At 34.0% G+C, this 22330-nt stretch overlaps 1 protein-coding gene across 1 annotated transcript in view; it reads left to right on the forward strand.

Moving 5' to 3' along the window:
• CLIC4 (chloride intracellular channel 4) overlaps positions 1 to 21945 on the forward strand; it is a 65608-nt gene extending 43663 nt beyond the window's left edge. Inside the window, exons 3-6 of the mRNA XM_037017851.2 lie at positions 2589 to 2714; positions 8597 to 8703; positions 17717 to 17898; positions 18461 to 21945. Coding sequence (XP_036873746.1) covers positions 2589 to 2714; positions 8597 to 8703; positions 17717 to 17898; positions 18461 to 18625 — 580 coding nt within the window. The 3' untranslated portion in view covers positions 18626 to 21945. The remainder of the gene's footprint in view (positions 1 to 2588; positions 2715 to 8596; positions 8704 to 17716; positions 17899 to 18460) is intronic.
• The last annotated feature ends 385 nt before the right edge of the window (positions 21946 to 22330 follow it).

Genomic DNA, 22330 nt, shown 5'->3' on the forward strand with positions numbered 1-22330 from the left:
TGGCTTAGAAGGGGAAAGATAGGCTCTAGAACTTGGGTAGAAGGAGACTCTGAGTTAGAAAATTTGGGCTGATCAGGTAATTAATCAATCTTTGTATCTTTGATTGGAATGTAGTCACATAGCAATGAGGCACTAAAGCCAGAATCGGGGCTGGGAGGAGAAGGAGAGAAAGACAGGGAGAGAGAATGAATATGAATAAGACCAGGGGAACTTGATAAGGTAGGCTGACTATAGATGTTAGGGTACACTCTGTTTTAAAAATTATTTTTAATGACAAAGTAATTCACCTTCATGATATACTTAAAGATACCTTTTATTCAAATTCTGTGCATTTGTGGTAAGGAGAAAAGGCAGGAAGGGCTGTAATGGGGGAAAGTGCTTGGAAGCAATATTTTGTCATATTGCCTTTTTTAAGTTTATGTTTTTAATTATGAAAGATTTCAAACATACCCAAGAATAGAAAAAACTGCCAGGAGCCTCCATTTAGTTATTTTGCCCATTTGCTTTGTCCCTTCTTCTCTTCTTTGTCCTCCTTTTTCTGAAATGTTTTCAAGCAAATCCCAAGAATCTTGTCATTTCACCCCTACTTACTTCAGTGTACATCTCCAGACAATATGGACAGTTTCTTTCCCAAGCGCAATGCCATTATTACATCTAGTTCCTGTGTATAATCCAATTTCCTCAGTTATCTCCAAAACACCTTTTTTTAAAAAAAGGTGATACACAAAATTTTATTGGTTTCAAATGTACAACACAGTGGTTCAGCAGTTACCGGTATTATTAAATCCTCACTCTCTTTAGTGTGGTTACTATCTATCAATGTGGAAAGATGTTACAGAATCATCCAAAAGGCCTTTTTACCTTTGATTTGTTTATATGAACATCCAAACAAATTCTACTCATCATATTTGGTTGTTCTGCCTCTTAAATTCTTCTGAATCTACAACAGCCTCTTGTAACCCCCAATTTTTGCTTCTTCCCCCATGCCATTGGTAGACATCTAATTAGTTGAAGTGTAGATTGTCCCAAATTCTGGATTTGGCTGATTACTTCCTTGTGGTATCACTTAATTTTGTCCTCTAAACTCCTCATATTTCCTGTAAATAAACTTTGTGATCTCAGGACTACCCTGTACTCAAATTATTGATGTGGGTTTATATCTATCGATTTTCTATATTAGAAATTATAGCTGAGAAATTAAATCTTTATCTACTAATTCAATTAAACAGCACAGTCATGAACTCATTATCACAAAAATATAATTTTAGTTAAAAATGACTTTTTCAAGACATATTTAGTAGGAAGAGTGGCATTATTTTACATTTTTTGCACATCTCTAATGTCTGCCTTAATAGAAGCCAGATTATAATATCTGGTTCTGTATATACTACCCTGTGATATCACCCATCAAGTAACCTATGGAAAACTCTGCATTACAGGCCTGAGAAAATAAGGGTGAAAAAGGTAAATGATGTCTTAGTATTTTGAGACTAGTTGTGACTTCATGGACCACCTGGTGAAAGGGTCCCCTTGACTACACTTGGAGAGACAACTGCCCTAAGAGGCTTGATTCTAGATTCAGGTTCAACTTTTTTGAATGAATACTTCATAGGTGGTGATGAATGCTTCCTATTTAATCATTAGGATGCAAACCCTACTGGGTCATGTTACTGATTCTAGGATTCATTGATGGGCTTAGGGGAGCCATTTTGCTTTTTAATAGGTATTACCAACATTCCTTGTTATTAATAGTTGTAAGCCTACCAGTTTCACCACCTTTATCAGTGTTCTGTATTTTCAGTTTTTCCTAATTAATGGAAAAGTGTCTTCATTGTGTAGTTTTGAATTTCTTTGGTGAGTCTTTTTATGTTTTTCCTTCTATTCATTTATTTTATCTATCACCAATTTTTTTGAGTCATCTCTTTGATTTTTTGATGACTTTTTAAATGAATCTGGGTAAAATTCTAAAGTAACATACGTAATACATATTTTAAGACTTCCTTATTCACTATAATATTTTGTCTATTCTGTGTTGCCTCTTATCTTTGGTTACACTATCTTTTCTATGTTTTAAGTGATTTCAGTATTAGATAGTCAAAGCTGATGATCTTTTTCCCTAAGTCTAGACTTCTAAGAAAATGTAAAAGAGTTAGCACTTGGATTTTGAACCTTATAGTTGAAAAGACCTATAGGAATTAGCTGCTCTTCTCCTTTATTGAAAAAGAAGAAGAAGGCCTAGAGAAGTTATGGTTTGCACAGTGAGTTGGTGCCGGAATTGAGACTAGAGAATAACTTCACCAAGTCTTTTTCCCCCTCATTCTGCCACCATTTCAGTTAGATTTGGAATGGGAATGAAGGAATTTTGTCTTTGATCAAAGTCAGATTCTTCCAATTTTCATATAAATTAAGTGCTTCATGGAGGTTTGACTCTTAGAGTACTATTGCTGCTGTTATACTTAGTAGAAAAAATACTATTTCTTACTCACTTTTATATTTAAAATTTATATTTAAAATTCTGAGAATGTGAAGTGTTGATGCCTTCTCAGAATAAAAAATGATCTGATTTTGACCCCTATTTTGCCTAACAGGAAGCCTGCAGACCTGCAAAACTTGGCTCCTGGGACCCACCCACCATTTATAACTTTCAACAATGAAGTCAAAACGGATGTAAATAAGATTGAAGAATTCCTTGAAGAAGTCTTATGTCCTCCTAAGTGAGTATCAAAGAAAATGTGCCTGGAAATAATTCCATCTCTTTAAATATTTATCTTATCTGGCTGTTGGAAACTTTTCTCCTGATGGTACTTGAGTTAAATTCACAGAGTATTAACTTGAAATGACTAGGAATTTTCTTCATTCATTGTAATTGATGCTACACAATTGTTAGAATCTGGTTAGGCCAGTAAACCATACTGTAAAAGGTAGAAATCTGATTAAGATGTAGGGTGCATGGTGAAAGTAGGTTTAGTACAGTGACATAGGTGAGGAAAGACAGGTTATTTGAGGGATATAGGTCCCAAACTGAAAGAGGACGGAGAAGGGATGGGAAAAGACAGGTTCAAAATGAACCTCGCCAGAATGTGTAAGCAGAAGTGTGGTGGGGACTGTTGGGGGAGTTCCTGTCAGGCCACTTAAAGGTAATTGGCTTTTATAGACTGTGTCCTTGGATGGTTTTTATTTATGTATTTCTTTGAGGTCAGAATGGGTGGAGAGTTGGGGGTGATGGTGGTGTGGCAAAGTGAGTGGACTCAGGAAAGGCTTTAGAGAAGGGATAACATTTGAATTAAGCTTTAATTTTTAAAAATGGCATTCAGCAGGTAAATGAAGGAGTGACAGGCATTCTAGTCAGAAGAATAATTTTGAATCAGTAGTGTTTATTTTGGGGACCTGAAGGTACGGTGGAGCATAGCATGCAGGATTAGGGCTGGTAGGCAGGAAGCCTGCTAAAAGTCTGAATAATGCCTCTGTCTACAGCTAGGCCTTCTGTTGTGAACAGAATTGCCCTCTGTTTAGCCATCTTGTACCAACCTTAAAATTTCATTTGCTTAAAGCTTATCCTCTGTCTTCTTTCCTGTCTTTTTAAGAGCCCCAGACTTCTTTTATCTCTACTTCCCAGGAGTCCAGATCTCCCTTCCATTTCCACTAAAGTTTCTAAGACCAACGTTAATAAAAACTATTTTTGACTTTTCCTCCAGGCCATGTTACATAATTAGAATACCAATAAATCAAAAACTGGGATCATTGTAAAATATAAATTGAAGATTTATACCCATCAGTAAGGACCTATTATACACATGGGTTCAACTTAGTAGAAATAAGTTGTAAGACTGTTGCAGAACCTACTAGATCCCTTTTTATTCTCAAGTCTGTCAGCTCCAAAAAGTCCTGTATTTGCCAACTTGTCTTCAGACACTAGTGAAAGTGATCTTCCTCTCATGTAACTGTAGATCACTGTATCAACATTCAATTATAAACAGAAAAACAGGTTGACTAACTTATTCATTCTCTATGAAGGAAACTATATTTTGTTTTACAGCATTGTCTGAAATGTTTTTTGTATAAATCCTTCCAAGGAAGTGTAAGTTTTTGAGTTCAGAATGCTGATAACATTACGTACCATTTCAGTCAGACAGACGTTTTCTCATATTCTCTTCTAAATTTCTTTTCCACCAATAGCAGCAACAACAAATAATTTTCATTATTCCTTCTTATGTTTTTTTCAGGGGGAATAGACATTAAGAGAAATAATAGAGCTAATGTCAAAACTTTTCGGTTTCTTGACATCCAATACTCTATAAAACATCATTGCTTTTTGAACATATATACATATAAATGTGATAGAAATTTCAGCTCCATGTGGTGAGGGAATATTTATAGAGATGATCTAAGGAGAAATAGTCTATTTCAGTTTAAATAATTCACTTAAAACTTGGAGATCTTACTGTTCTAAAGGGTTCACAATGTGAACCTAAATTCTTTCTGAAGGTACTTTCCTTATTTTCATGTTGTAGTTTATATTCTGAGGAAAGTTTCTAAAATAAAGTTTAAAATGTTTACTTTATTTAGAAGGGAATATTTTTGATGCTGCTCGTGACTCTGCTGTTAATAACATTCAAGTATTCATTATATGCCAGGCACTACGCATTGTGGATTATTTTGATACTACCTCAGTCCTCTCAAAGACTTTCTGAAGAAATTGAAAAAGAGTAATGCAATTATTTGTCCGAGGTTTCACAGTTAATGGTGGCAGAGCTGACGTGTTTACTTTCAAAGCCCCGTCTTTGTGACTTCAAAACACTGTAGTTCCTGTATGCTTTTCTTTCTGTCTCTTAATTTCATTGAATTTGACTTTTGTAAAAGAGGTAATATGTCACTGTTTAATAGGATTGTGCTCCAGTGAGTAAAAAATTGAAGGCTGGCTAGCTCAAGCTTAGAGGAAAGGTAGGAAAGAAGGAAAGTTTACTGTAGTGAGTAAGTGGTTCCAGCAAAGTTGGTTGTCAAACTTAATGTAATGAATCCTTAAGAAGCAGATGAGATCTCACTTCTGAGGAGGTTTTATTTATATGCGCTGGAACAGCATGTTTGGATTGGGAGTGCCTCTGCGCCCCGTAACGGAAAATGCTGCTCCAAAGGCGTAATCTCTGTCACTCAGAAATGTTACTAGAGCATGAGTGGGAGGAGGTGCTTCTCGGACCACCACTTGCATTCCTTTCCTTTTCCCCTATCGGTCTGGGGAATCCAGGGACCATCCTGACTCACTGCCTTTTCCCCTTAGGACCAGGAGGTCTTCAGGTCCCTAACTGTTGCTGATCCTTCTCACACACTAATCCTTTTTGTTTCCAGATGGGATGAAGAGAAAAGGCAGAAGAGTTGTATAAGCTGGTAGACTAGAATCTAGCATTTCTCATAACATGTTTTTGGCATTTGATGATACTGAGAACAGAGTGTTTTTGTGCAAGCAGTTCTGATTTAATCAGGAGAAGTATAAATACAAGCAACTGTAGAGTTGTTTAGAATTGAGAGACTAATGAAAAGCTTAAATCAAGGAACTTTTGTTGGTCTGTGTTACTACAGGTTTTAAAGAAACTTTCACTTCTTTTCTGGGGAAAGTATGTAATTTTTTTTAGTTCCACTTGATTTAATGAAGGAACTGCTTTGCAAAAAAAACCTTTAAAAACCTTTGAAATTTGCATTTTTAAATGTTGCAGGCCTATATAGATGGCTGACATTGATAGAAGGATCGAGAAAGCTATTAAAAAAATTTTGGGGAAGAACTCTGCAAAGTGTTATTAAAAATGAGAAATATAGACAGTAAAAGTTGAATTTACAAGGATAATTTAATAGGCTATGTAACCAGACTTTATTTTTATATTAACATGAGAAAGGAGAAAATGGCTGAGATCTTTCCTAAGATGGAAATATTGTTCAGTAGTCTACTGTTAAAGGTCTGTGATATTACACAGAATAAGGAACTGCTCTGAAAGTCTAAATACCCTGGATGCTCATGTCTGTGCTGTTGTTGACATAAAGCCTTTAAATTAGTTATTTGCCTTCCTTTAGTTTAATGTTGACATGAATGCTCACAATAAGTGAAAAGTGTTGTTTCATCAAGCTATTTGCTGCAACTAATAATAAAGGACAAATTATTAAAATCCAGTGTTTGGGGGAATGCAGAAAAACTTGGCAACTGATTTTGGACCTGCTGGTTCAGAATTTGATTTATCTTTTAGAGAGAACCTGATCTGTAATAAAAACAAAACAACACTGGAACTGGGCACAGAAATCTGAGTTTAAGTTTGGTGATACTTTTAATTCAGTGATTCTGCCAAGTATGTAAGCTTTCTGGAGTATTATTTCCTTCTAGGCAAAATAAGAGTTTGAGGTGAATGGTCTCTGGTAGCTATAGTGTTGTAGGCATTAAATTAATAAATTTATAGTACAAATTCAGTGGTTTGTCTTGGAGAAGAACAGAACATGTTTAACTTGCTTTAAAGAAGAGTGTTTTGTTTTTTAATTGTAGTAGCATCTTTTTCAGTATGAATAAGGATATGCTGATTGCAAATCCCTCTTCATTAAAATAAGTCTCTAGTAAGTATGCTTCTATTTGCTCATCATTATATCCCCAGCACTTAGTATAATGCCTGATATAGTGGATGCTTAATGATTAGAGTAAATGAATCTATGTAAGAATAATGAATGAATATATAAATGATTTGTAATTCAAGCCTACCTTCAAGCTTGTTATTTCGAGAATTCTGAAGCTTACTTCATTAGAAAAAAGTAGGTACAGCTAAATATGGGTTGGGGAGGAGAAGAATGGTTTTGGAAACTTGGCCAGAGGAAGACACAGATGTATTAAAGAGGCACTTGTGTTTCTTGCACTATTTTTTGTTTGGACTGAGTCAATGAATGTACTGTATTATTAGTGGTAAAAACATTTAAACTGTAGGCTGGTGGTTTTTATAGTCAAGGGAAATCCATGATGTCAAATCTGGGATTAACTGTTTCAGCTGAGACAGAGGGAAGAAAAGAAAAGAAAAGAAAAGAAAAGAAAAGAAAAGAAAAGAAACAGAGGGTAAAGTTTTCTAGAACTAGGAGGAAAAAATATATACATATACATATATATGTGTATATATATATATATATATATATATATATATATATAAACTCAGGTGAAATTCATTTACTATTGTTCATTGAAAAACTCATTTAAAAATTTTCATTTATAAGAGAAGTCTTTAAGTGTAAAAATTGAGAGAAATTTAGAAAGAATATCTTGAATACATAGGTGTCCAATAGATATTTTATATTCTCCTTGTCAATATATACTATGTCCAATTTTAGAAGATACTTCTTTTCTTGAATTCAGAATAGTAAATGTAAAAAATATGAATATAAAAACTAACCTGAAACTACAGCTTGCAATGTAACTTTTCTTTCTAAAAAGAAATTCCATCTTCATTTCAATTTAAAGCAAAGTAGTAAGACAGCATCTTAAAATACATGAATAAATCTAAATTATTTTTCAACGTGAGATTTTTTTTCATAATCTTACTGCCCCCAAGCCCGTTTTCCCAAGAAATTTTGCAGAGCCTCTTTTAAGCTGATGAACTCCCTAAAATGGTGCTTATGGTTTAAATCCCTCCAGCCCTGACTCCTGGAGCTGACATAAGCTCTGCCAAAGCAGGAAGTTAAGAATTGAGTTTTTTCACAGGTATTTTCCAGTTTTGAGGAAGAATTACATACTGAGTATGAGTATTTGGAATTTAAATATGTGAAATTGTGTGTGTGTGTTTAAAGCTGTGTCATGAATGTCTCTTTCTCAAAGTAGAAAAACCTTATAACAGCACAACAGAAACCTTATTAGCAAAATTCCTGATAGCTTATTTTTCTGTGCTCCGGCCTTACAATATCTAATGTATGGGAGGTTTTAGAAAATCCTGAACAAAGGATTGAAGTGAGTGATCTGCCTCCTGCTGTTTTTGTCCTTAACGTGCTGTGGGCACCTCAGGGTGCTGCCTAGACTCTTTTCCTGCTGCCAGGGTTCTCTGGTACTGTCGCACGGGGCTAGTTCAGTGCATGGCACACCAAGGATCTGGTTGGCATTCCTCTTTGAGAAAACTCTATGGTTAAAATGTGGCTAGTTGCAACTGAGGAAATGAATTCTAAGCTTTGTGATCATTTAAATTCACACTCAAATGTCTTAAATGGCTGCTGTATTGGACAACTCAGATATGGGAAATTTCCATCATCACAGAAAGTTCTCTTGGATAGCACTGTTACAGAGTTCTCTTTCTAAGATGCCCGTTGGCTTGGCATAGGTCTCTGAACAGGTTGACTGTTTCCCCAGCCTTCTAATTTATAGGTGAAGATGGAGTGCGGATGCCTTTCAGTTGCCAAGAATATTAATATGTGAATAAAATATTATGTAGAGCTTTGTTTCCTAAGGAAAAAACATATAAAATAGATGGTGGCATTTCTCAGAGTAATAACTGTTAAAAGATGTCTGTAACTGCTAGCACAATGGTTTGTTGATTGAATTTATGCTAATGTATCTTTGGAGTATCTATAATCCATTATCACTTTTTTAATTTAGGTACTTAAAGCTTTCACCAAAACACCCAGAATCAAATACTGCGGGAATGGACATCTTTGCCAAGTTCTCTGCATATATTAAGAATTCAAGGCCAGAGGCTAATGAAGGTAAAAAAAAAAAACAAAAAAACACCTCCAAATGATTGAATTGCCACTGCAAAATACCTCCCAAACAAATAAACAAAACCCAAATACCCGGCAATGACAGTGATTATAAATGATTACTTTGGAGTCCAGACATTCCTATAAGTGTTAAAAAATTGGACTAAAGAGTTGATCAGAAATTTGATGATAAACTAGAGTGAATCCTTAAGTTACTGTTTTTCTGTTTCTAGCTAGAAGGACTGTGCCTAGCATATAGTAGGTATGTGATAAAATGTTTATTAAATGAATTTGTTCTCATATTCTTAGAAGTTACTGTGAAGGGAGTTATGCATAGAATTAATAGTGCATGCATCAAAAACAATAGATTGGGTGGTTTGAGATAGCTTGATGTAACTTAGCTCAAATTATTACTGAACCTTTTGTTTATTGTTGAGTGCTAGCAGCCTAAAATCAGTCTGGGTAGATTTTCGTGCTAATTATTCTTAAAGAGCAATTTTTGGAGTTGCTCTAAGACAGCATTTAGACTCACCGGCCTTCCTAATTTCTGTGCATCCTAAACCTAGAATTTCTATATTAAGTCATGGTGAGAATTGCTTAGATAGTACAGATGCAATTTTATTTATTAAAGGATAGTCTCTTATTCCTTTTACCAAACATATATAGTGAAGGGAAGCCTCATTCAAAGAGGTCCCATTTAATGAACCTTGTCTTTAACTACAGCACTGAGTATTTTCCTTTTTCTTCTCTTTGAGATGTCCCAGCTCCTGAAGACACTTTAATCTGTCATAGTTTTAGACAGTTTGAGAGTGCGGGTGGGGTTCTTTTGGGTAGAAGTTACAGCAGCAAATGAGCAAGAATACCAAAAGGAAAAAAAACCCATATAAATAGAAACATCTTTTATAAATTGAAACACTTGATTTCCTTATGTTATTTCAGTAGGCAGATTTCCAAGCTATTCAGGCTATTATTTTTTGATAATTAAATTTTAAAATTGCAGCATTTTATAAGTTAGTATTGAATTTCAGTGGTATCTGGAATAATAATCACTACATGAGCTGTTTTTCTACAGAGAAGAGAAAAGGGGAAAAACCTTTTGCTCAGGCCTGGCTTGCATCTATTAAATGTGTTCCAGTAGCTGCCTTTTCTGGGAGCCATCTTCCTTAGTAATTGCCTTTTTCCTGACTAATGTTTCTGTCTTAAGTATTTCACATACAAAGTAAACAGTTATATTGGAGCCCCTTCTATCCACAGATAGGACCTTTTCTCTGTCATTCCTTAATGCAGGTGAAGTTCTTTCCATAAAATTGTCCTTTTTATACCCAGGTGCTCTTGCTGCATAGTTCTTTGAGCTCTTATTAGTTAAATCATGTTTTTATTTCTCCATGTGGCTTTTAGAAGCTGGAGGGTGGATGAATTTTTTGATACTTGGTGGGGAAAAAAGGGGAATAAAATGTGTTTGCTTAAAAAAAAAAAGGCTTTGAGGGATAGGGTAAGGGGGAGAGAATAGGGAAGAAAGTGACTCATTTAAGTATAACTTTGTATTCTATTTTTTCCTATCAGTTTGTTACTGTCTTAAGTAGCCACCTACACTCACTGTCCTTAGAATTCTATAACCAGTAAGAACAAACAACATAATGGATTACACAGTGCATAACTTAGAGGGCTTTATATTAAATTACCTATTGGTAAATAAGAATTCCAGTTGCCAAGCAACTTCCTCCCAAGGGGGCCTGTCATTACCATGAGACTTTAGAAAACAATATTCCAAGTCACTTTGGAGCATCATGGATCTCCCTTAGGTTTATTTGTCGCAGGTCTCTTATATATGTCTGTTCAGTGCAATTAAATGCCTTATGAAAGACTAGGAAATAAGTGATTCCACCTCCTTATTCCCCCAAACAATAAACAACTTACACAGAAATGGATTTGTCATTTTACCTGGCAAATCAGAGTGGGCAAGTCTTTGATTTGTTTTACCAGTCTATTAAATATTTTATAAAACATAGTATGTTTGGACAATTTTAAGACATTTTAAGACTTAATTTTAGGTAAGGGATTGATGCCTAGCCTCTATGGTGTTGGGTTAGTGGAAGTGAAACAGAAAGACCAATGCATAGATTGGGGTACAAAGTAAGTAAGATTTAAAGAATAAAATAAAGGAAAGTACTAATGATAGATAGATAAAATGTGTAATTCTTTTAGTAACATGTCCAAGCTGAATGGGAGTAAGAGTTTGTATGATCTTTTGAAGCATTGAAAGAGAAATTAATGAGTAATTCCCTTTATAGGGATGGGTTAGGCATGGCTCATCCCAGATATACTAAATTTTTTCAGTTTTGCAATTTGATTTATATACTTTATTAAGCTCCCAAATGTAACTAATAGATGTTTTATTAGTCTGTTGGTACTTACAGTATTCTTAAGAGATCAATGAATTTAGCAATGATGAAATCTGCCTATTATGTTTTGAGGCATATTTCATAATGTTCAAATTCCTATTTTTAAATGGAGGCAAAGCATCTATAGGTTCTAATACCTTTTTATTCGGCTCACTCTCCCTCCTGCCTCCCTTTTCTCTTCCCTCCCTCTCTCTGTCTCTGGAAGTGTTTAGAATCAGGATGATTGTTCATTGTAGCTATGAAACTGCATTGTATATTTCATCACCTTTAAATACTCAGTAATTCTCCCTGTTTTCCACTGATATGTTACCTGGCCTTTAAAAAATTATTTGTATAAGATTACCCTTTATATTAAGACTAGCAATAACTTTAAAATACAGTTTTATCCATGCAAGTGCTGATAATTTTCATTTTCTTCATTGTAAATTGTATTGTTTTCTACAGCAGGTATGGTTATGTTTTAATATTTTTAATACTTTCTGCCTTGCATTTACTCATCCAAATTATATAAGTAATAGAGTAATGCATGCTTATTGAAAAAATTAAAGTATTTTAGAAATAAATAAAATTTCAGTGCCCCTTCTTAATCACTTCATACAACCTCTTCCCCAATAGTATGTATCCTTTTTGCTATGAAATTTTTCAAGGCTTGTATGTAAATGTGTATTCATGTATTTACTTACATTCTACAATTGTCTTTTTCACATATTGTGTGGTAAAAATCCTTCCATATTGAAATAGAGATCTACCTTATTTTTTTAAAATGCTGCTTAATATTCCATAATATGGATTTTTATTTAATCATTACCCTGGTCATAGACGTCCAGATTGTCTCACTTTTTTTTATTATGACAAACGATGCTGCCAATGAATGTCCTTGTACTAGATTCCAAATAGATCAAAAGGTTTGTGTGTGTGTGTGTGTGTGTGTGTGTGTGTGTGTGTGTGTGTGTGTGACTCTTTTTAATTTTGTTGTATTCTCATAGGCAAAAAAAGGTGTTTTGGTTTCCATAATGAATTTAAAGCTAATTGTATGGCCCCTATTGCAATTACTTAACTTTTTTGAGAGTTTTTGAAATACCTCTTAGAGATAGCAGCGTTATTGCCACAGGGAGGGATTTGAGAGTAATAGTGCTGCTTAACTACAGAAGATAGGGAGCTACTTTCTGATGGCCTCCTACTGCCCTCTAGTGGTCAGTCTTGACGTCTTCTTTAGCTTAACCATTTCAGATTCCTTTGCAATGGTTTATCTTCAAAACTGTTACTGGTACTCTTACCTCTTGGTAATCTCTGTTTTTCTCAGTTTTATTGGCCATTTCTTATGTTGATGCATAAAAATTGTTATCAGACTAATTCAACATTCTTTGTTTTCTTTAATATATACTTTGTTCTGAGATTCTTAACTATGAAAAATCAGTAACAGTTTAGTCAGCTACAGCAGTTCATCTTCATTGCAGGTGCTTTGCTAAGTCTAAAACTATAAAGAACAGTACATAGAACATTTTGCTTAGCTTCTTAATTTTAATCCATGCCTTGCATCTAGGATGGTAAGCATCGTATGTTATAAACCTTGTACGTGTAGGATATTTTATTTTTCTATTGTATACATTTGAGAACTAATTCAGGAAAAGGATTGATTTAGAGCAGATTGAAGATCATAAACTTACTCAAATGTGCCATACAGCTCAAGTGCTATTTGAGACATTATTTTGGTGTTTGAGTTCAGTTAATATAATCTTCCTTATGATTGCGTTCATTATAATCTGATCAAAGAACAAGTCTTTATATATACTGTGTATTTATTCTGTATTCACTGCTTTGATAGGAAGCACATTGAATTTTTAAGTTTGATCTTTTATAGTCCTGAGATTCTTTTGTCTCCTTCTCATCTTCTGTCCTTTTAAGTACAACCATGAAAAGTTTTCTATCATGGCCCTGGACTCCTTACTAACCTAGCTGTTTCTCACATTGCATTCTTTTTAATTTACAAACTTTAAATTTCAGCTGACTGTATGCATTATCAGAGCTTATATGTAATTAATAAAAGGTTATATATTGCTTTTGTATTTTTGATCTTTTATTTTTAAAAATCTTGACTCCTTGTCATTTCTCCAGTTGAAAAATTGACTCTCTTAACTCATCAACTTTATTTTACTGGATTCCAGTGCCACGCTGCTTAACTGTTTTTAAGAAATGAACTAACTTGATCTTGGCTATGACTAGAGTGACCTTTTATTAATAAAATAGTTCTTTGATCTTGTCATCTGTCACTTGATATTCTAATCTGTTTGATACATACTTAAGCAAAAAATATTACCAGTTCTTTATATCTAAGTGGCTACTAGTGTTCTATAGCAACAAGCAGTGTGCACCTCATTTCTAGCTTCCCACAAGATATAATAGTCAAATAGTCAAATATCTCATCTGACTTTAAAAGAACCACCAAATTTTCTTTTGAGCCATCTCTATTTAAGAAACTTAAAATTTTTATACTTAATTATTGGCCTTTCTTAGTCTGGGGCAGTGCCTAACATGGGCATAGGTATACTGCCATGAATTTGACGGGATATGCAGAAGCAAAAGGCACAGACTTTATCTTCAGCAGACATACAGTGTGATTTGAGATGTAAGAATAATACATTAAATTTAATAACAAGAATTAGAAGGAAAAAGCTCATGATTTAATAGATTGTTTAATATAAATCAATGCTGAGTTTAAACATTTAACAGCTTTAAAAATCTAACAGTAATAGTGGTCATGTCAAGGACTGAATGTAACTAATACATTTTTTGAAAACATTAAAAACCATAAAGAATTCAGTTATCAGATACTGACTTTAAAATAACTTTAATGTATATATTCAAAGTAAAAGAACAAAGTGGAAAATTTCAGCAAAGGAACCATTATCAGAAGGAACCAAATGGGAGTTCTAGAATTAAAAAAAAATACTGAAATTATGAAATTTAATAGATGAATTTAACAGATTAGACAATGATGAAGAAAGAAAGAGTGAGTTGGAAGATAGGCCAGAAGGAAATGTCTAATGGAAGTGCAAAGAGACAAAAGGACAAAAAAAAAAACAAAACAAAACAGTGTAAACTGTGGAGCACAATGAAAAAAGTTTCACAGATACATAACTGGAGTCTCAGAAGGAGAGGAGAAAATGTAGTCAAAAGCTGTAGTTAAAAGAGGTAATTGCCAAGAATTTGATGAAAGATAACAAGCCATGGAGTCAAGAATTACAAAACCCAAGCAGGACAAGTACAAAGAACACTACATCTGTGCACACCATGATCAGTTGCTGAATACCAGAGACAGAATTTTAAAAGTGGCAGAGAGAAGAAAGTCCTTCAAGGTAAAAGCACTAAGACTGAGCATTGATTCTCAACAGAAATGGTAGACTCCGAAAGACAATCTGGGATCTTCAAAGAGCTGAAAAAGAAAGTGAGTTAGAATTCTGTAAGCAATTAAAAACTCTCCAAGAGTGAAAGCAGATACATCCAAATAATTATTTTTGCCTCAAGATGTGACATTTATATTTATAGCACTGGATTACGTATACTTGCTAAACCAGTCAGCTTTTTCTTATTGCCGTTTCTGTGAGCCTCTAAAATTCACCATTCAATTTTCAATTCCAAGTAGTCATAACAAGTCAAATTCTAAGAAGTCAGATCTCTTTTCTTTGATATTGAGAATAAGACAAATTCTCTACTTCTTTATTTCCGTAACTATAAAGTAAGATAGTATCTATCCTTCCTATGTCCGTTGGCTGCTCTGAGAATTAATTCTCTTACTAAGTGTTCAAGTTTGTCAGCTGAAAAATGCAAGAATATAATAATTAAGACATACTTTGTACTTATGAATTTTAAAAAGTGAGGGCAAAATAAACATTTTCAAGCAAACAAAAACTGAGCATTCACCCAACAGACCCATACCAGAAGAAATACTTAAAGGACTTTTCAGGAAAAAGGAGAATGATTTCAGATGAATACCCAGAGATGCAAAAAGGAAGGGAAAGCAAAATGTAGTAAACATATATTGTAAAATGTAAATGAATGCCGTCTATACAAAACGAATACCATGTGGAATTTAAAATATATGTCGAATTAATACATGTGACAAGTGCATGCAGGAGAGAAGGGATTTAATGGACTTAGAGTGTTCTTAGGTACTTATATTATCCTGGAAGTGGTGAAAGTTGTAATTAAACTTAAATTTAAGTCAAGAGAACAAAGACCAGTAAAAGAATGTATAACATGCTGATATGAGGGAAATGAGTTAATAATTTTAAAACAATCCAAAATAAAGTAGAGTAGAACACAGAGCCAGCTGGGCAAGTAGAAAATATGTGATGGCACATTTAGATCAGTTTGTAGTTACATTAAATATAAATGATTTAAATACTCCATATTGAAGTTAAACTTTGCCAACTGGATTAAAAATATGTTGCTTTTGTATAAGAATACACACACAAAAACACACATACACACATACATATATATGTATATCCATGAAAGTTGAAAGTAAAATAGTGTAAATACTAGCCAAAAAAGTTGGCAAAGCTACACTGATAGAGTAGACTTGAAGGAAAGAAGCATTACTAGAAATAATTGAACCATGTTTCAAACTGATTTAAAAGTTTAATCTCCCAGGAAGACATGATAATTCTATATTTGTATTACCAAATAGCCTCAAAATACACAAGCCATTTGATAGAACTTAAAGAGAAATAAACTCATCCACAGTTGGTGGGAGATTTTAATTCATTCTCTTAGTAACTGTTAGAATCAGCCATTAAAGAAAAAGTCAGTCACAGTTCATTGCACAACACAATGAACACATTTAATCTCATTGATGTATATAGAACACTGTACCTAACAACTGAAGAATGTACTTTAATGTTTCAAATGAACATGGAACACTAAGCAAAATTTATTATAAAGCTGAGCCATAAAGTAAATTTGAAAAATTTTCAGATCTTTTACATGGTTTTTGGAGAATTCTTCAAAAAAATGTATGCTTATAAATTTGAAAACTTGGATAAATTTACAGAAAGTATAGTGTAACAGTATTATTATAAGAAGGGATTAAAAATGTAAATAGTCTTTAGTCTTTAAAACCATTTCACAAGGCAAACTGCAGATCCAGAGAGCTTCACTGTGGACTCTTCTAAGCATTTGGAGAAGATGTAGTATCAGTCTTGCACATATTCTTCTAGGGAACAGATAAGAGGAAAATACTTCTCAACTTGCTTCTTTGAGGTCAACTTTGATATCCACCCACACAAGAACATCAAAAGAAAGCACAGTTTCAGGCCAGTCTCTCTCAAACATAGATGTGAAAGTCTGAAAGTGTGCTAAATGCAGTAATATCAGAAAAAAGATAATACAACCAAGTTGGGTTTAACTCAGGAATGGAAGATTATTTAAACATTAAAAAAAGCTGTATAGATTATCACCCTGATAGAATAAAGGAGGAAAATTACATCATTTCAGAAGAAAAAATGCATGATAAAAACATATTAATTATAAATATATATTTACTGAAGTCTTAGCAAACTAGATATAGCAGAGACAAAGAGAATCTACAAAAAAAGCTATAATGAACATACTTAATGACGAACTAGGGAAATTTTCTGTTGAGATTGAGAACTAGAAAAGGGTGCTCACAGTCTTTTCTGTTTAGCATTGCACTGGAGGTCTTGGCCAATAAAGCAGTCAAGAAAAAGGAATGAAAAGAATGAGAATTATAAAGGAAGGAATAAATTTGTCATCATTCTTAAACAATATACTTCTGTATGTAGAAGATCCAAAGGAATCTATAGGTAAACTGTAAGAATAACAAGCAACTTAGCAAGGTTGTTGGATATAAAGCTATTATAAACATCAGTTGTATTTTTTTTGCATTCTAGCCACAAACAATAGCATAACAAAAATATTCATGCCATCAAAAATGTCAGCCATTTAAAAAGGGGCGTTATGATTAGCACACATAATGTAGCGGGGGGGACACAGGAAAGGCAGTGTATACAGAGAAGACAAGTAATGATTCTATAGCATCTTACTACACTGATGGACAGTGGCTGTAATGGGGTATGTGGGGGGGACTTGATAATAGGGGAGTCTAGAGGCCATAATGTTCAAGTAATTGTACATTAATGATATCAAAACAAAAAAAAATGTCAGCCATTTAGGAATAAATCTTAAGAAAAAATGGGCAAGGCCTCTACATATGAAACGTAAAACACTGAAGAAGCTTTAAAGAGTTAAATAAATGGTATTCATCAATTGACTCAGTATTGTAAAGATGACAGTTCTTCTCAAGATGGAACTGTGTTGAATTTAGATCATTCAAAAATCCAACAGGTTTTCTCACTGTGTGTGTGTAAATTGACAAGCTAATTCTAAAATTTTTAGGGAATAAGAATAGCTCAGATGATCTTGAAAATATGTGTTTGGAAACTTAATATTACCTGGTATCAAGATTGCTTATAAAGTTACAGTAGTTAAAACAGTGTGGTGCTAAAGCAGATGGAGCAGAATATGGAGTCAAGAAAATATCCATGTTTGGGGTTTGTGTGTCTTTCCTTCTTATAGTATCCCCACCTTTCTTTCAGCTTTGGAGAGGGGTCTCTTGAAAACACTACAGAAACTGGATGAGTATCTGAATTCTCCCCTCCCTGATGAAATTGATGAGAATAGTATGGAGGACATTAAGTTTTCTACACGTAAATTTCTGGATGGCAATGAAATGACATTAGCTGATTGCAACTTGCTGCCTAAACTACACATTGTCAAGGTAGGTTTGTAACATGTGGTGTCCCATTACCCTCAGGCCTAGTATTCTGTGTGTTTTTTTCTGTGACTGCAAAGTATTCAAAGATGTAACAGGTAACTTTAAATTGGAGTTTGCTACACTGACTTACATTGTCAAATTCTGTTCTGTGATCAACTGGCTTTTTCTGTTTGAGGGGAAATACATTTATTGAACCTTTATTATTGTTTGAGACACTGTGTTAAATGGATAATAATAAGTACTAGTTGTGCATTACAGATCACAAGAAGGAGAAACAGAGATTTGAAATAGTGTGTGTGTTTTATTTATCCAGTGATGACACTCGGCTGTCTGTCTGGATGGCTGACACAGGCATTTACAATCACTGGCACGCTTCTGAATCTCTGGTGTAGTTTGCAGCCCTTGCCATTATTGAAAACTCTAGTTAGAATGAAGGTGACAGACTTCTTTTCAAATAGAAGCAGTTTGCAGAGATTCACAGAATTAGTTTGCCCTGAAACAGAGAGATGTCTGGTTTATAAGTCACAGAAAATAAATGTTAACTTTTGATCCCTTTGTATTTCAGGTGGTGGCCAAAAAATATCGCAACTTTGATATTCCAAAAGGAATGACTGGCATCTGGAGATACTTAACTAATGCTTATAGCAGGGATGAGTTCACCAATACCTGTCCCAGTGATAAGGAGGTGGAAATAGCATATAGTGATGTAGCCAAAAGACTTACCAAGTAAAATAGCACTTCTGACAGAGATGTCTTCACATCTTCCCCTGACTAAGAATATGCTTCTCCTAATAGACTGCTCCTCTTCCTACAAAGTAGAGACTTTATTTTGCATGAACATGCAGTTATTCAAGATCAGGATAAAGGATAGACCAATTATAGTAGCCATCTTTCAATATACACTCCTAAATAGTATTATTTTAAAATTCTTTCACCCTGCCTACCTCCCCTACCCCATGTCCTTCTCTCTAATTTGGAGACACTCCATCACGCACTTCACTGCAGAGGTAGTTTGCCATCTCTCTGCAGCCCTCACCATTGTGTCTGTGCACTGCCAGATCAATGGCAGAACTTTTGAGGTGTGATGTTTAACTTAAAAGAGTGACCATGACCTCATCAGTCAGCCCAAAACTGGTGCATAATGCATGGTACAAGGAATATTTATGTATTTTTGGAATTTTATATTTAGTATGAGTATATGAAAGGATTGCTACTGTATCAAAATATTGTTTGAATTTCGTTTATCCTAGATAAGTTGCTGAAGGATGTTACCAGGAGTAAAGAGAGCCTTCTGCACAAAGTCACTACAGATTTTGCTCTTTTACTTTGTACATGGATTTTTACTTCTGCCTGAAAGCATGTATCTTTCTTACCACTTATAACATCTGACACTATGTAGAAGCTAAAAGTTAAGAGGGGGGATGATAGTCTCAGGATCTTCCTCAAGCATTTTATTCATATAAGAAACCAATGGGCACCTGATAATCTGTCCAAATGTGTTGTTATATGTATTTTGCCCAGTGCCATTCATTTGGAACATAAGTGCTTTCTTTATTTTAAAAAGCTCCTTTTTAGGTAAGCATAGACCTTGATATTTGTAGATCTTTTGAGCAACACTATATAAACTATTTAGTTGATTAAACTGTAGCAGTACAATGATTGGTAATGGAAAAACTAACACAGACATTAACCTTAGGGTGGGTTTATTGAAATGACAAGTAGAATTTTCTTTCTAATATAATGTAGATAATTTAAAGAATGCGTTATCCATTCTATATTAAAAAAAATTATAAAACACACAGATGTTTTCCATTCCACCCTCACTATTAGACTTTGGTAGAGGATGGTTCACTCCTTTTGGACTAAATTATAGTTGTTATGGTGATTATATATTTACCACAGTTTTGCCTAATTTCAGTCATTGCACTTCCTTCAATTAAATTTTTCTACAGCCACATTGAGGAATAGCACTCTGTGTGTTTATTTTTTAAATTGAAGTCTGAACCAGGAATCGTATGTGCTCTGTCAAGGGAGAATGAACATGGTGATAAATAAAACAAAAGCTTGCTATGTAATTACTCATTTTTTAAAAATGGGCTTTCTAAGCACTACTCCAAAGACTGTGATTGTGACTGCAATACATTTTTGGTAATTTTTTTATACCTAAATTGTTTATGAAGTGCTATTTCTCACAGGCTGTTTTTTGGCAATTTTTAAGTATACTGCTTTCAAACAGCAGTGTTTTCCGTCCTTTGAAATGCTAACATTCAGTAAGCACCGACTTTATAGAAGCAGCTGATTTTTGTAAATGTAACTGCATTTTTTAACCTATCAGTAATTAGCTTGGTAGAGAAAGATAAGAAAAGCTCCAGATTGTATCCATTTGGCTCAGGGAGGTTTCTTTACCCTACCTTTCTTAGAACTCCTGTTGCTGATCAGAAAATTGGGGCACCACTTCTTTAATTAAATATTGGATGATTATTTCTCTGGTTCCAGGAAGAAGCACGATTAGGTTATATGTTTAGAAATTCTACAGCCAGAGCTTCAGTGGGTGAAAAGGTCACATCGGCAGCGGTGTGTAGGCAGCCATCAGCACTTTTCACCTGCTTTTAAAATAGTGGCAACTTGGTGTTCAGGTGATACTGAACCTTGCCTCATAGCTTAGAGTATAAAAAGACTCAAGAAAAGGGGCATCTGTTCTTTCAGGTAAATGGTAGACTAAGTAGTGTCGAATAGAGGGCTAATGAGGAAAGAGCTACATTTCTCAAAATAAAGTGATGAAAAAAACACTTCCTGAAACTCAGTTGTGATCTTTTTTCACTTTGGATATTTATTCTCTTCATTTTTTTTTTCTTTTTAATTTATCCCATGATTATACTTGGCTGTCTTTCTGGATGTTCAAGGAAGGCAGGTCTATCTGTCATGATTTTGATGAAGTCAGAATTATTTTTATCTGTAGGAAGATAGCTTTATCAGGTAAATTAGTCAAATGAAATTGAGACTGGTAAATGGACAAAAGTTAGTGAAAAGGTTGATCCTATAGCATGCTTTTCACTCCCTCTTATATTTGCAGAAATAGAGTTTAAAATCTTGGGAGATTTGGGACATAAAAGGTTTATGGCAGTTATGTAGTGTATGGGTTGACATAATGGAAATCATCTGTTATTTCTACAACCACTGAATCATTTCCTCCTTCACTTAAACTAACCCTTCTGTTCCACTCCTACAAGCAGATTAGAGTCTGAGTGGAAGCTCTCACTTTATTCCAAGGGATTCTGAGAAATATTTGTGTTGAACAGTTGGAAAGCTCTTTACTATTTCAGTTGATTTAACTTCCTCTTTTTTTAAATGTAGATGCAGATTTTCTAAACCATTCTGTATAATCCTTTAGTAGGATTGTTGACTTTTGTGATAAAATTCATATAAGATACTATTTTTAGGTAACTGGCTTACACAGCTGATCTTGAAACCCTTGAGCAATCTGTGTACAATTAAGAGGTTTCTGACATTTATTCTTACATTCAGTTGATCAACTCTAGACTTTAGGCATTTTTATTTCTGTTAAGTTTTCAATCTCTCCAGAGTTACATGTAGATAGCTTTTATTTCTCCACATTTAAAATATCCATTTAGAAAATATCTACAAGGTAAAAAATGAGGATCAATAGAAATGTATTTTTTTGTGAACATTTTGATACACATTTCATTAAGTTTGTTGATTAACCAACTTCTTACACTAGTTATTATCAGTATTTGATTCAAGGAGAGGGAAGCATTCATTATTGATACACTATGTGGGCTTTTTCTATTCCACCCGTTACAAACTATTGAGTTTGGGGCTGTCAAAATTATATTTTTATCATGGAAAAAATTGTCAACTTCTCACATCATGATGTTGAACAGAATTGGAGTATTTTCTTTAAAATTACTTGAAAAGGCAAACGAAAACCTATTGTAGAATGCTTGTATTTTCTTTTCTCTCTTTAGAGCCAGTATATTGCTGGCAGCTGTTGTATTAAAAAAAATAAAGTATATTTTCACTATCATAAAAGGTTCTTTTTTTCCCCCTCATGAAAATAAATAACAGCTTGGGGTAAAAGTGTTTTATTTGAGACTACTTTTTTCCGTAAGTGGGTGATTGAGCACATTTACTAGTTGAAAGGAGAAAACTATATCGTCATCTCAATAGGCACATAAAATAATTTGATAAAAACTTTCATGATGCTCATTCGTAGCAAAATAGGACCAGAGGTAATTGTTTTTTAATCTGATAAAGACATCTGCCAAGAACCTACTGCAAATTTCATATATAATATGAAACAGAAGCCCTCTCATTAAGGTCTGGAATAAGACCGGAGCCATCTAGGGCAGCTGTTGTCAAGCTCCTTTCTACAGCTGCTTTATTAGAGGCATCCTAGCCAATGCAGTAAGATCAA

The sequence above is a fragment of the Manis javanica genome, chromosome 4, assembly GCF_040802235.1.
Source record: "Manis javanica isolate MJ-LG chromosome 4, MJ_LKY, whole genome shotgun sequence".
NCBI classification, from domain to species: domain Eukaryota; kingdom Metazoa; phylum Chordata; class Mammalia; order Pholidota; family Manidae; genus Manis; species Manis javanica.